The 12,527-nt window shown below is 39.3% G+C and overlaps 1 protein-coding gene across 1 annotated transcript in view; it reads left to right on the forward strand.

The window, feature by feature from the left end:
* Positions 1-11,254, forward strand: part of SYTL5 (synaptotagmin like 5) — a 134,939-nt gene extending 123,685 nt beyond the window's left edge. The window contains exons 15-20 of the mRNA XM_007085472.3: positions 1,234-1,342; positions 2,705-2,840; positions 5,947-6,155; positions 7,244-7,388; positions 9,597-9,646; positions 11,148-11,254. Of these exons, the coding sequence (XP_007085534.2) occupies positions 1,234-1,342; positions 2,705-2,840; positions 5,947-6,155; positions 7,244-7,386 (597 nt within the window). The 3' untranslated portion in view covers positions 7,387-7,388; positions 9,597-9,646; positions 11,148-11,254. The remainder of the gene's footprint in view (positions 1-1,233; positions 1,343-2,704; positions 2,841-5,946; positions 6,156-7,243; positions 7,389-9,596; positions 9,647-11,147) is intronic.
* The last annotated feature ends 1,273 nt before the right edge of the window (positions 11,255-12,527 follow it).

Raw genomic sequence — 12,527 nt, forward strand, 5'->3', positions numbered from 1 at the left:
TCTAATTTGGGGCTATTAGAAATAAAGATGATATGAATATTTGCATACAGCTTTTTATGTGGACATAATATTTCGTTTCTCTGGGATAAACGTCCCAATGTACAATCGCTGGGTTGTATGGTAGTTGTATGCTTAGTCTTATAAGAAACTACCAAACTGTTTTCTGAAACGGCTACACCATTTTACATTCCCACCAGCAATGTCCAAGTGAACCAGTTTTTCCACATTGAATGATTTATTTATTTAATTTTTTTTAACTTTCAACTTATTTTTTATATTAAATATAATTTGTCAAATTGGCTTACATACAATACCCAGTGCTCATCTCAACAAGTGCCCTCCTCAATGCCCATCACCCATTTTCCCTCTCCCCCCCACCCCCCCCACACCATCCACCTTCAGTTTGTTCTCTATATTTAAGAGTCTCTTGTGGTTTGCTTCCTTCCCTCTTTGTTTGTATTTATTTTCCCCCTCCCTTCCCCCATGGTCTTCTGTTAATTTTCTCAAGGTCCACATATGAGTGAAAACATGATATCTGTCCGTCTCTGACTGACTTATTTCACTCAGCACAATACCTTCCAGTTCCATCCATGTTGCTGCAAATGGCATGATTTTATTCTTTCTCATTGCCAAGTAGTATTCCATTGTATGTACAGGAGTGCTGACCCATAGGGGTACATGTACCCCAATGTTTATAGCAGCGCTTCCACATTGAATTTTAATGATGTGAATTACCAACATTGTTTTTAATGTTTGGTGGCTTGGCAGCCCAATGTGAACCAAGCATTACTGCCTACTTTCCCCCTCTTGGTCACTTAGGAAAGCCTTGAGACCTCAAGAACAGACAAGGAGAAGGATCTTCTGGGGCTGTTTTCAGTGGTATCTTTATTTCCACCTCATACCCCAACCTATATGTTCATTGATGGGTTCCAGTCCTCATTGTACCATAGACTGTCAGTAGCCACTGACTGACCACACGTGTGTCCTATATCTCCTCTCAAATTCCTTTTACTTTAATGTTAAAAGTTGCAGAGAAATACCTTCATAGAGTTTTCCAGCCTCTCTTTTTCTTATACCTAAGGCATATCTTAAACCAGTAAATTCTAACATAGTTGAATGGAAATGGATTGCCATATTTAATCCAGCAAGTTAATATTGTACATTCAAACATGGGCTACAAAATAATAAAGCAAGCATTGTCACTTTTTCTTTTCACGTGTTTTTGTTGGCCAGGTGGAATTTGCTGCTGACATAGGCCTTCACTATAAAGGAGAGCTGACAGTTGTCTTACGTTACATTCCCCCAGAGGAGAACCTGGTGCTTCCTCTAGAACAAGTTCAAGGTAGAGTAAAAATTGGTGACTTTGATCAAGGACATTCTGTATCTAGAAGCGTGGGAATAGGGCTCAGGAATTGTTGGATTATGTTACTTTCCCATTACGCGGATGAAAATGTAAAGGATTAGGTGTCACCAACTGGAGAGAGTTGAGAAGTATATCTGACATATGGGGAAGGGTGCAAGATCTTTACAAGTAAAGGGCAAATTTCATACTTAGAAACCAGCCTTAATGGTGATATTTGTTTCCTGGAAGTCCCAGAGATCTAGAATCTTCCCCAGGATGGAGTGGGGAGGGAGGGAGTGGTACAGTCTGCTGAGAGGGGAGGTGTAAAAAGCTGCTGTACCTATTTATGATATTGACAGTTACTCAGGGAGTCTTGAGGAGGAAGTTGACTAGAACACACCAAAGGAAAAATCCAGATGGAGTCAACTTTTAAATCCCTTTTGCCCTTCTACCATCAACTCCTATAGCCAGCTTCCTCTGTCCTTCCATTCGTTATCACCCTCTTCATTGTGACCCTGTGCAAGTAATTACCGTCTCTCAGCCTCCGTTTCCTTCATAGGGTTATTGCAAGGATTAAATAGGTTCATTCATGTAAAGTGCTTAAAGCAGCACTAAATAAAGGTGGTGGTGGTGGTGGTGATTATTCACGTTGAGCACATTTCATCAGAATAAAAATGTGACACAGGAAGAGTTTTCTCTCACTCAGAAATGTAGTTGTGCCTGGGCTATATATTGCCTTTGGAGCTGGCCTTGCACAGTTCTCGATTTGTAAGACTGAAACATCCAAGAAGGAACTTATGGAATTTTCTCTTTTGGAGTCTGCACACTTGTGTGTGGTGTTCACTGTAGCTGTTTCTCACTGAGAGCAAGAATGTGGCTCAGGCAGCTCTCAGGGTCTTTTCCCTTTTCTCTCTATATATACCTGTGAAAAGATATTCCTTGTTGGGGAATAAAGTTTTAAATTTATTTGTTCCTGGGGGGTGGGAGGGAGGGGAGGGCGGGTGATGGGTATTGAGGGAGGGCACCTTTTGGGATGAGCACTGGGTGTTGTATGGAAACCAATTTGACAATAAACTTCATATATTGAAAAAAAATAAATTTATTTGTTCTTGTTTTTCAACAAACACAAATGGGAGACCTATCCAGAAGGAATCCAGTGGGGTAAAAAACATTTAAATAAATACATGGAAAAATACACGGTAGCATAAAGACCTGATTCAGTCAGCAAATGAAATAAGTATTTGCAGATTTTCTTTCTGAACTTTGAAATAGAACCCTCTCTCTCTTCCCTTCTTTCACTTCCCTTCTCCCTCCCTCTCTCTCCGTCTCTCTCAATCTCTCTCATTTTGATGGCTGATGCAGGAAAGAAGAGCTTCAAAAGGGGAAAGAAGAAGGAGTCACCTGTAATATTTGGAGGAATACTGGAAGTGTTCATCAAAGAGGCAAAGAATTTGACCGCAGTGAAGTCGGGAGGCACTTGCGATAGCTTTGTGAAGGGGTAATTTTGTTTTAACTCATTTTAGAAAATACTTAATGGGAGATGAGAGGGTCTGTGATCCATAAGACAGTGGTGGCTGTGAGACTTCTGTGTTAGTCTTACTCTAAATGTACAAGGTAAGAGCTACCCTTAAATGCTGCCTTTTTTTTTTTAAGTTTATTTATTTTTGAGAGACAGAAACAGAGAGTGAGCAGCAGAGGGGCAGAGAGAGGGAGAGACAGAATCCCAAACAATCTCAAAAGTTGAATCCCAGTGCGAGGCTCAGTCTCATAAACTGTGAGATCATGACCTGAGCCAAGATCAAGAGTCAGACACTTAACTGACTGAGCCACCCAGGTGCCCCATAAATACTGGCTTTTAGATATGAAACAACACAAGTATAGAGGGGGCTGCTTATTCTAGCTTTCAGCTTGCTTCCAGCATATTTCAGGATTTCTCATCACTCTCATCCTCAATACTGGCAGATTTTCCTTTAAGATTCATTTCTCAAAGGAGGAGAAAATATGATTTTCTACATGTAATATATTTTTTATTGTGCTTTGTTATCATTTGATACTGGTAATATACAAAAGCAACAAAAATATTAGATCATTGGTGTTTTGCTCTCTTAGGGGAAATTGTAAAAAGTAGAGACTTCAGAGCACCTTCCCCAGAGATATCAACTGGAGAGTGCTTTGGCAGAGGCATATTTCTTTTTTCCAGTTTTTTCTTGTGATTGATTTCTAGTTTCATACCATGGTGGTCAGAATAGATACATGGTATGATTTCAGTCTTCTTAAGTTTATCGAAGCTTGTTTTGTTGCCTAAGATGTGATGTATTCTGGACAGCGTTCCATGTGCACTTGAAAATAATCTGTATTCTGTTGTTTTGGAATGGAACGTTCTGTATATATCTGTCATGTCCATCTGGTCTAATGTGTCCTTCAAAGATACCTTTTCCTTATTGATTTTCTGCCATTGATTTAAGTAGGGTGTTAAACCCTACTGTTATTATGTTACCACCAATTTCTCTTTATGTCCATTAATATTTGTTTTATGTATTTAAGTGCTCCAATATTGGGTGCATAGATATTTACAATTATTATACCCTCTTGTTAGATTGATCCTTATCTCATTATGTAATACCCTTCTGTGTCTCTTGTTACAGCCAGCCTTTGTTTTAAAGTCTATTTTGTCTAAGTATTATTGCTCTTCCAAACTTTTTTTTTTTTTTTGCTTCCATTTGCATGGTAAAATTTTTTCATCCTTTCACTCTCACTCTGTATGTGTCTTTAGGTCTGAGGTGAGTCTCTTATAGGCAGCATATAGATGGATCTTGTTTTTTTATCCATTCTGCCATCCTCTGTCGTTTTATTGGAGCATTTAGGCCGTTTATATTTAAGATCATTTTGAATAGGTAGGAGCTTACTGCCATTTTGTTCATTGTTTTTCTGGTTGTTTTTGTAGTTCTTCTTTGTTCCTCTCTTCTTCTCTTGCTCTCTTTCTTTGTGATTGATGATTTTCTGTAGTGTTATATTTGTCTTTCTTTCTCTTTATGTTTTGTGGATTTATTATAGATTTTAGGCATGAGGTTAATTCTTTGAGTCAATCACATTACTGTTCTTCTCATCAATCCTTCTTAGAAAAGTATAATTGTCTCTATAAGAAAATGAGTCAAACTTTTACCCTCACAACATTCTAATTTTGATAAAGCAAATAATAAAGAGAAGCAGACATCTGGGACTTTCCCGCTGGTGAGTGTGTGGGCCCGAGTCCCAGTCCATCTGTCCTTCAGTCTTTCTCACAATAGTTTTAAGCACAAAAGATATGTTTTATTTGTATCCTGCCATTGCATTTTCTCTCGTCAGCCCCACCATCCATTCCGGCCTCTTCCTGCTCACTGTCTGGTGGGATGAGGGGATGGCTCCTTCCTATGGCCTCATTGTCACCTTACAGGGGTGATTTAACATCTTTTGAAATAGTTTTCACTGTATCTTGTTGAACATTTACAAAGCAGAGATAATAAAAGATAGTATCTTTGTTCTATAATGAAAAAGGGCCTATAACTTTCTAGTAAATTGTCTCCCTAGTTACACTTAAATATTGAGCTGATTTTCAAGAGACCTTACATTTTTTTAAGAGAGCTTGAGAAAGCAAAAGTTTTTTCTGTTGCATGTAAACAAACACAAAAGGTAAAGTATCTAGGGCAGGTATGAAAGGTTCATGATAATTAGCGACCCATGTTTCTTCTGTCTTGTTATGGTATTCACCTCATTGGCCTAGGTAGCTGCTGGAGTTTCAGCTATGCCATCCGAATTCCAGCCATAAGGTAATTCCCAGAAACTTCATATAGAGCCACTTTTTGTGTCCTATTGGCCAGAACTTAGTACACAGCTATATAGGCTGCAAGGGAGGCTAGGAATGTTGTCTTTATTCTGGGCAATCTTGTGCCTAACTAAAAAAAAAAAGAGTATTTTAAAGAAGAAGGAGAGAATGAATATTGGGAGATAAGGAGTCTTTTTCTTGGTACATGAAATGAAATCTCAAGTGTTGCAAGTTGTCTTATTTATTGTAAGAACCTACTTTAGGAGATATTTTCATTTCAAGATGAGGGACCAAAATAGGATTAGAAAGGAAAGTGCAGGAATTTTACTATCGCCCTACTTAAAATAAACAATAAACCAATCCACTTAAATCTAGATTTAAGCATAGAAGAACCTAGAAGAAAAAAATCAAATACACACACACACACACACACACACACACACACACACACATGCACGCATGCACACACACACACATACTAAGAATTAGGGGAATTGATTGGGGGTGCCTGGGTGGCTCAGTCGGTTAAGCTTCTGACTTCAGCTCAGGTCATAATCTCAGTCCATGAGTTCAAGCCCCACATCGGGCTCTGTGCTGACAGCTCAGAGCCTGGAGCCTGTTCCATATTCTGTGTCTCCCTCTCTCTCTGCCCCTCCCCTGCTCACGTTCTGTCTCTCTTTCTCTCAAAAATAAATAAACATTAAAACAAATTTTTTTAAAGAATGATGGGGAATTGAAATGACTACTCAAGGATGCCATTGCTACTGTCTCACCGATGGCTTGATTGCATTTTCTCTTGCAGCTACCTGCTCCCTGATGATAGCAAAGCCACCAAGCACAAAACTCTGGTAATAAAAAAGAGTGTTAACCCTCAGTGGAACCATACTTTCATGTTCAGTGGCCTGCATCCCCAGGACATAAGGAATGTTTGCCTAGAACTTACTGTCTGGGACAAGGAGGCCTTTTCCAGCAACATCTTTCTTGGAGGAGTTCGTTTGAATTCTGGAACTGGTGAGGGACTTGGGGACCCTGAGATGGTCTGTGACGAGGCATGGGACAGAAGAGTGGTTCCTGCCGGTTAACGTGTAGTAGATGCACACATAGTTTCAGCTTAACTGATTCCTGAAATTACCACACATGCTCCATCCCTTTAGCCAAGAATCTGTTCATTGTTAAAAATACTACTACATAAGTCTGCATCCTTTGGCTATAAGTTTAAGATATAAAATGTTTGTATTCAGTCCTTTCATAAAATATCACCTACATCTTAGTCTAAGTGAATTTCAACTACCTTCTTGGGTGTTATTTCATGTTTTGCTCAGGAGAAGATCACCAAGATAGCACAGACTTCTGACAGGGGAGAGAACAATTTCCAAGACCAACTTTACTTCATCCTCTTCTCAGATTGCTCACTGGTTGAATGGAAAGGAAACCCATTTTCCCCGCTAAAAAATAACATCTAATGTTGTTTAAACAGATTATGGAAGCATACTACCGATGCCACAAGGTGCAAGCCAACAGGGTGAATTGGAGGGAAATGACAGTGGTAGAGCACATGTAGCCCCCCAGATTCTCATTATTCCATAATTTAAGTAAGACATGGAGGGTCTGCATGCACCATGGTCTATATTCCTGTTAAGAACAACCCTGCCTCTATGATGCTCTACTTTGTTATAGATTAAGGAGAGCCAAGAATATCTATACCACTAAAGTGAAAAATCCCCAGGTCAGTGGGGAGTTTAACAAAGGGCCTTGTTAAAAAGCGAGTGCTTCAGAGACCCGTTCAGACTGTTCTTCTGTCAGGTTAACTCAGTCCACAAGAGAGCCTGCTCTGTGATAAACTACCAAATTGGAGGGTGGTGGAAATGACCCACTAGGGCCGTCCTGATTTGTTTCTCTTCATCTTGGCAGAAGTGAGTAGTCAGACTACAAAGGAAGTCTTTCGTTCTAACTAACACTACTCACTAGATGTGGTAAGGAAAAACAAGCCAGTGAAGGACTCTCTGCTCAAAAGACCCCCTTAGAGATTGATAAGTGTCTTCCAAAAGATCGAAATGTTTCATCTGTGAAGCGTAACACTCCTTTTCCCCCCTCTTCAGGTATGAGCCATGGGAAGAACGTGGATTGGATGGACTCTCAGGGGGAAGAGCAACGCCTTTGGCAGAAGATGGCCGACAATCCCGGGACTCCCGTAGAGGGTGTACTCATGCTCCGTTCCAGCATGGGGAAGTGTAGACTCTGAAGGTACCAGTCTCCAAAATGGGGCCTCCAGGCACTGTCTGGCTGCCATTTCCTATTATTATCAGGCTTGGTACCTGGGATTCTGTTTCCCTGCCATTTCTCACCTGAGGGAACTGGGACATGCAGGGAGAGATGTCAGTGTTATGAACATTTAGGGACTTGCTGAGTGTCTATAAGAGCATGTATCTCCATATATCCATGGACCACGGCCTTTTTGATTGGATGATGGAAAGTGTGTCACATTGTCCTGTCAGCAAGCAAATTGTACAGTGATTCATAGGCTTTATACCATAAGGGAAATGGTGCAAGCTTCTTTGAAACTACAGTAGAGATTTGGAGTCCCTAAACTTCTATTAATGAGTTATTTTAGGTTTCTTAAAAGGGTTTGAGGGATAAAAGGGCCACTCATAATATAGATCACTTGAAGAGTAAGAAGGAATACTGGCTACCCTTTTCTCACCCTGGGAATCCCCACAGTCCAAAGAAGGCATGGTGGGGATGGTTGCTTGGACAAGGAGGTGGCCCTGTTATTGTAGCAAACTTGTGGATTAACCAGGTAAGTTTTCAAGATGAACTGAAAGGTTTTTTGGTGACTATATAATTTATAATCTAAATCAGCCCACTTTTGAGAATGAGAAGAACGAAATTATTATACTGGAACAACAGATGTAAACCAGGATTGAACTGGGAAAATTGGGATGTAGGGTCACCCTACTTATGACCTAACAATTAGTTCTATGATAAACAATTAGTTTATAAAATATTCTAAGCCACTAACTACAAGGAAGTAAGAACTAATGCACATTTTGAGCTCCTGCTTGTATCATATTTACTGATATCTCTTTGGTCAAAGGAAGTCATACGGCCAAGCCTAAAATCAAGAGGCAGGAAAATCCATCTGTGCACGATGAAGCCATGGCAAGATTGATGATGCAGAAAGGGAAGAAGAATTGTTACCAGTAGTTCAGTCTACCATACTTTCTGCTACCTGGAATTCTAGATGCTTTAGCCACCAAACTTAAATGCAAAGGTAGTTGAAGCAGAAAGGTACCTCAGACCTGTTCCTCATTTTGCATATTCCAAATCTGAAGCCCAGGGAGCGGACATGACTTGGCCAAGGTCATATAGAAGCTATGACTATATTCAGACTTAAATCCAGGCTGTGATTTATAGGCCAGTATTCTTTCTACTGTAGCCCCTGGCATAATCTTGTGCTTATCCAGGTGGAGAGGAGGGCTTAGATGAAAGAAGGTAGAGCAGAGTCGGATTACTTCAGTATGAAGTACCTGATTGACTTTTCTGCCAGAGTCCTAGTCTAGCCCCTCAGCTCATTTTTTTACTTGAATTCATATAAAATCTTTGAAAGGATAGAAACTGAATTTTAGTGGTAAGAAAGGTAGAATCATCTTTAGGCTTATTCAAGCTAATTTTTCCATATTCTAAATTTCTCCTTGAATTTTGAAAACTGATTTAAGAATATATTTAGCATTATTCTGAGGGAATAAGCAGTCCATTTTCAGTATTATTCAAAAAAGGCTAATTCTCAAAAATTAAAGTTACCAGTCTAGTGTAGCTCAGTATATATGGAATATTTTTTAAAAACTCAAACTCCCATCCCTATGTTGCCCTTCTTAAGAAACAAAACACAAAGTGTAAGATCATCACTACTTCCTGTATTGGAAAACTTGTCTTCAGACTTGACCTGACCCATTCTGTCTTCATTGATATTTTGGGGACACGTGAGAGGGAGATGATGGTGAAGTATGGAGACATCTCTAAAGTAAACAAAATGGGGGCACCTGGGTGGCTCAGTCAGTTAAGCGTCCGACTTTGGCTCAGGTCATGATCTCACGGTTTGTGAGTTCAAGCCCCGCATTGGGCTCTGTGCTAACAGCTTGGAGCCTGGAGTCTACTTCTTTGGCTCCCTCTCCCTCTGCCCCTTCCGTGCTTGCTCTCTCTCTCTCTCTCTCTCTCTCTCTCTCTCAAAAATAAATTTAAAAAAAATTTTAAAAATACAGTAAACAAAATGAAGTAGATTTATTCGCTAACAATAAAAGTGGCAAAATAATAAATTCTAAAATCTATAACTTAAACTCTAGATGAGCATAAACTTTATGTGTTCAGATCTTTGCCACATTTAGAGCAGTTTTCTGTATTATGGTTTCATAAAATCCAACATCTAACTGGGTATTTCCACAATGCGAAACCTAGGTATGCAGAAGTCCATCAGAAACCTGCGATGTTGTTCTCAGAGAGAAAAGGTAAATTGATCTTCATGTCATTCTTTTTACTAAGTATTGTGTAGGAGTACAAATATTTTTAAATCTAGATTACATATGTGAATGGCACACAATTCAAATAGTTCAAAATTGTGAAAAGTCCATCTGCCTTCCTCCCCTTCCATAGCAGAAATGACTGATAGTCTCATTCTTTCTTATGCATATAGGGTATTACATTATAGGGATATAGCACATTTATTTAACCATTCCTATCAAATGCCATGTTAAATATGGTTAACTAAGCTATCTACGTTTGGTGGCTTTTCTGAACAACCTTTTCTTTCAAACATCAACACTTTGAAATTCAAAATGAGATTTTTGGGTATTTCCAATTTGGGGTATTTGTCCTACAGAGATAGATACAGATGTGAGAAATGAGTACATGCAAAAGTATTTATTGCAAAAGATAGAAAACAACCCAGTAGCCCCTCAGTAGAGGCCTTCTGCAATATCATATATGCCTAGTTTTTCTGTGTCGTTAGTTGCTCCCTCTCCTTCTCTGTTAAAGATTGTTAAATGATAAGCATCGGATTCTTCAGTGCTTGTTGTTTCTTATCACTTCATACACCATCTCTGGCATTATCATGTATGCTGCCCTCGTAGTTTTATATGCTTATAACTTCAAACTCACATCTCCAACCCAGACCCTTCCTCTCAGCCTTAGACTCAGACCCACCTACCTATATGACCTATCCACCAGCATAGCTCATGTTTTCAACATAGTCAAAATGGAACCCTTTATTCCACCTTCCCCTTGTACCCAATTCTTCCTATTCTAGTATATCCTGTCTCAGTGCCTTGTACTGTCATCTACCCAGTTGAGCCAGTTCAGCTGGACAGTTCAGCCCAGTCTATCTCAGCACAGATAAAAGCACAGAGAGTGCTCTCCAGCCCAGCTCTCCATAACACCTTCTCAGAAGATACCATGACCTTGCTGGAGTGTCCTTGTCAGGACATCTCAGCCCTCAGCATTCCCTCACTTGAATCATACAAGTTGTAAAGGGACATGGGCAAGCTTTAAAGCCTGACTTTATCCATTCAGATTGTCAACAGTACTTTCAGGACATCTGGAAGATAATTTATCAGCTCTCATTTCACTTACATTGCCACTATAACTGGAATCATCATGTTGTAGATCTTCCAGGACACAAAAATGCCAAACACAAAGATACTTTGATGGAACTTCATAATCCTAGTCTCCTTTTCCTTAATAAACCCACACAAATATATGACCATTGATCTTTAAGTGTTTAAGTAACTAATGGATGGCCCGCCTGATTCACAGTAATATCATCTCATCATCACCTGCTACCCTAAGGTTTATATTTGATGGGGGAGGAGAAAGTCATCAAAGAAACAAGGGCAAATCCTACTTTTAGAAGCAAAGTAGATCAAAATATTGAATCATCCCGGAAGTACCTCAGAGTAAAAGCCTATGGCATGTGGGACTGTGATCAATGTTTATTTTTTTTGTTCCGTATAGATATTTCACATTAAACAGAGCATTGCCTTTAGAAGTTGGGAGAAGGGCTCTCCTCCTATAATGGTGTCATTTATGGCCTCTGAAATTAAAACAAACAGGAGGAGGAAATCTACACAGGTAACACTATAACAAAAATTGGATCTAGCAAAGTTTGAACAACAGCCATGGAAACTGAGCCACATCGAGGATTCCAAAGGATTATCTGAATCATCCGGAGTATGAATTTAATACACTGCTTCCAGAGCATTGCTCCAAACCTACTGAACAAAATCCTCAGAAATTCCCATCATTCTAATCAAGATTCTTGGGTGATTCTGATACAAATTAATCACAGTTTGAGAAACACTGCATAAGAAGACAAAATAACTCAACTGTAATAACTGGACTCACTCTATGTCATGGTGGCAGGTTAGATTTGCCTAACTTGGACATCGTTCATTGCAAGGCAATCATGGTGAAATGGAAGGAGCCTAACCTCGGACTCAGATGATATTAGCTCAAGTCTTGACTGCTTACCAACTATGTGACCTCGGTCAAGTTAAGTATCCAATCTAGGCCTTGATCTTTTTGCCTGTAAAACAGGAATAATCAGGATAACTTGGAGTTACTGAAGATATGAAAGAAAGTAATATATGTAAATATGCTTTGTAAATTTTAACCACTGGGGTGGGGGAGGCCATTGGTGAGCTAGATACAGCACTCTGTTGTTCATAATCTCTTGGGCCCTTCTTTTCCTGAGTGCTTGGCTGGAACTTAATCATTCTATGTACAATTAAGTGGTCTCCAGTGTATAGAAATACAAAAAAAAAAGGGAGAAGAAGAAGAAGAAAAGAAAAGAAAGAAAAGAAAAGAAAAAGAAAGAAAAGAAAGAAAGAAAGAAAGAAAGAAAGAAAGAAAGATCTTATTTTGTGCTATATTACCCATTGTGGGTAATAGTAATTTATTTTTAGGCTGGAATTTCCTACTTCATCTGACTAGATAATAAATATTTCAAAATGTGTTTTATTTGATGGGGAGAAAAACTGTGGTCAGTTTTTTTGTTAACAGGTTGTGGAATCTACAAGCAAACCATGTTGCCATGCCTTTCCGTAACACCCTCTTTTGGTGTAAAGACCATCTCTTTCTGTGGCCCATTGCTTATCCTTCATGCTAGAGAGATCAAACCTGCCTTCCTCACAGGGTTGTTGTTCAGAATTGTGCTTTTTATTTACAGAAGGAAATTTACCGTTCTGTTGAAACAAATTCCATAGAAATACAAACTACTCTTGGCATTATGAGGAATGCACAGTGTTTCAAAGATCAGCATTTTTACCTCATTTGCCTCCCTAGAACTCATCAAACTATTCTGGCAGCGGGTTCCTTCCATATTTGGAAAAGGGA

The sequence above is a fragment of the Panthera tigris genome, chromosome X (assembly GCF_018350195.1).
Source record: "Panthera tigris isolate Pti1 chromosome X, P.tigris_Pti1_mat1.1, whole genome shotgun sequence".
NCBI lineage: Eukaryota > Metazoa > Chordata > Mammalia > Carnivora > Felidae > Panthera > Panthera tigris.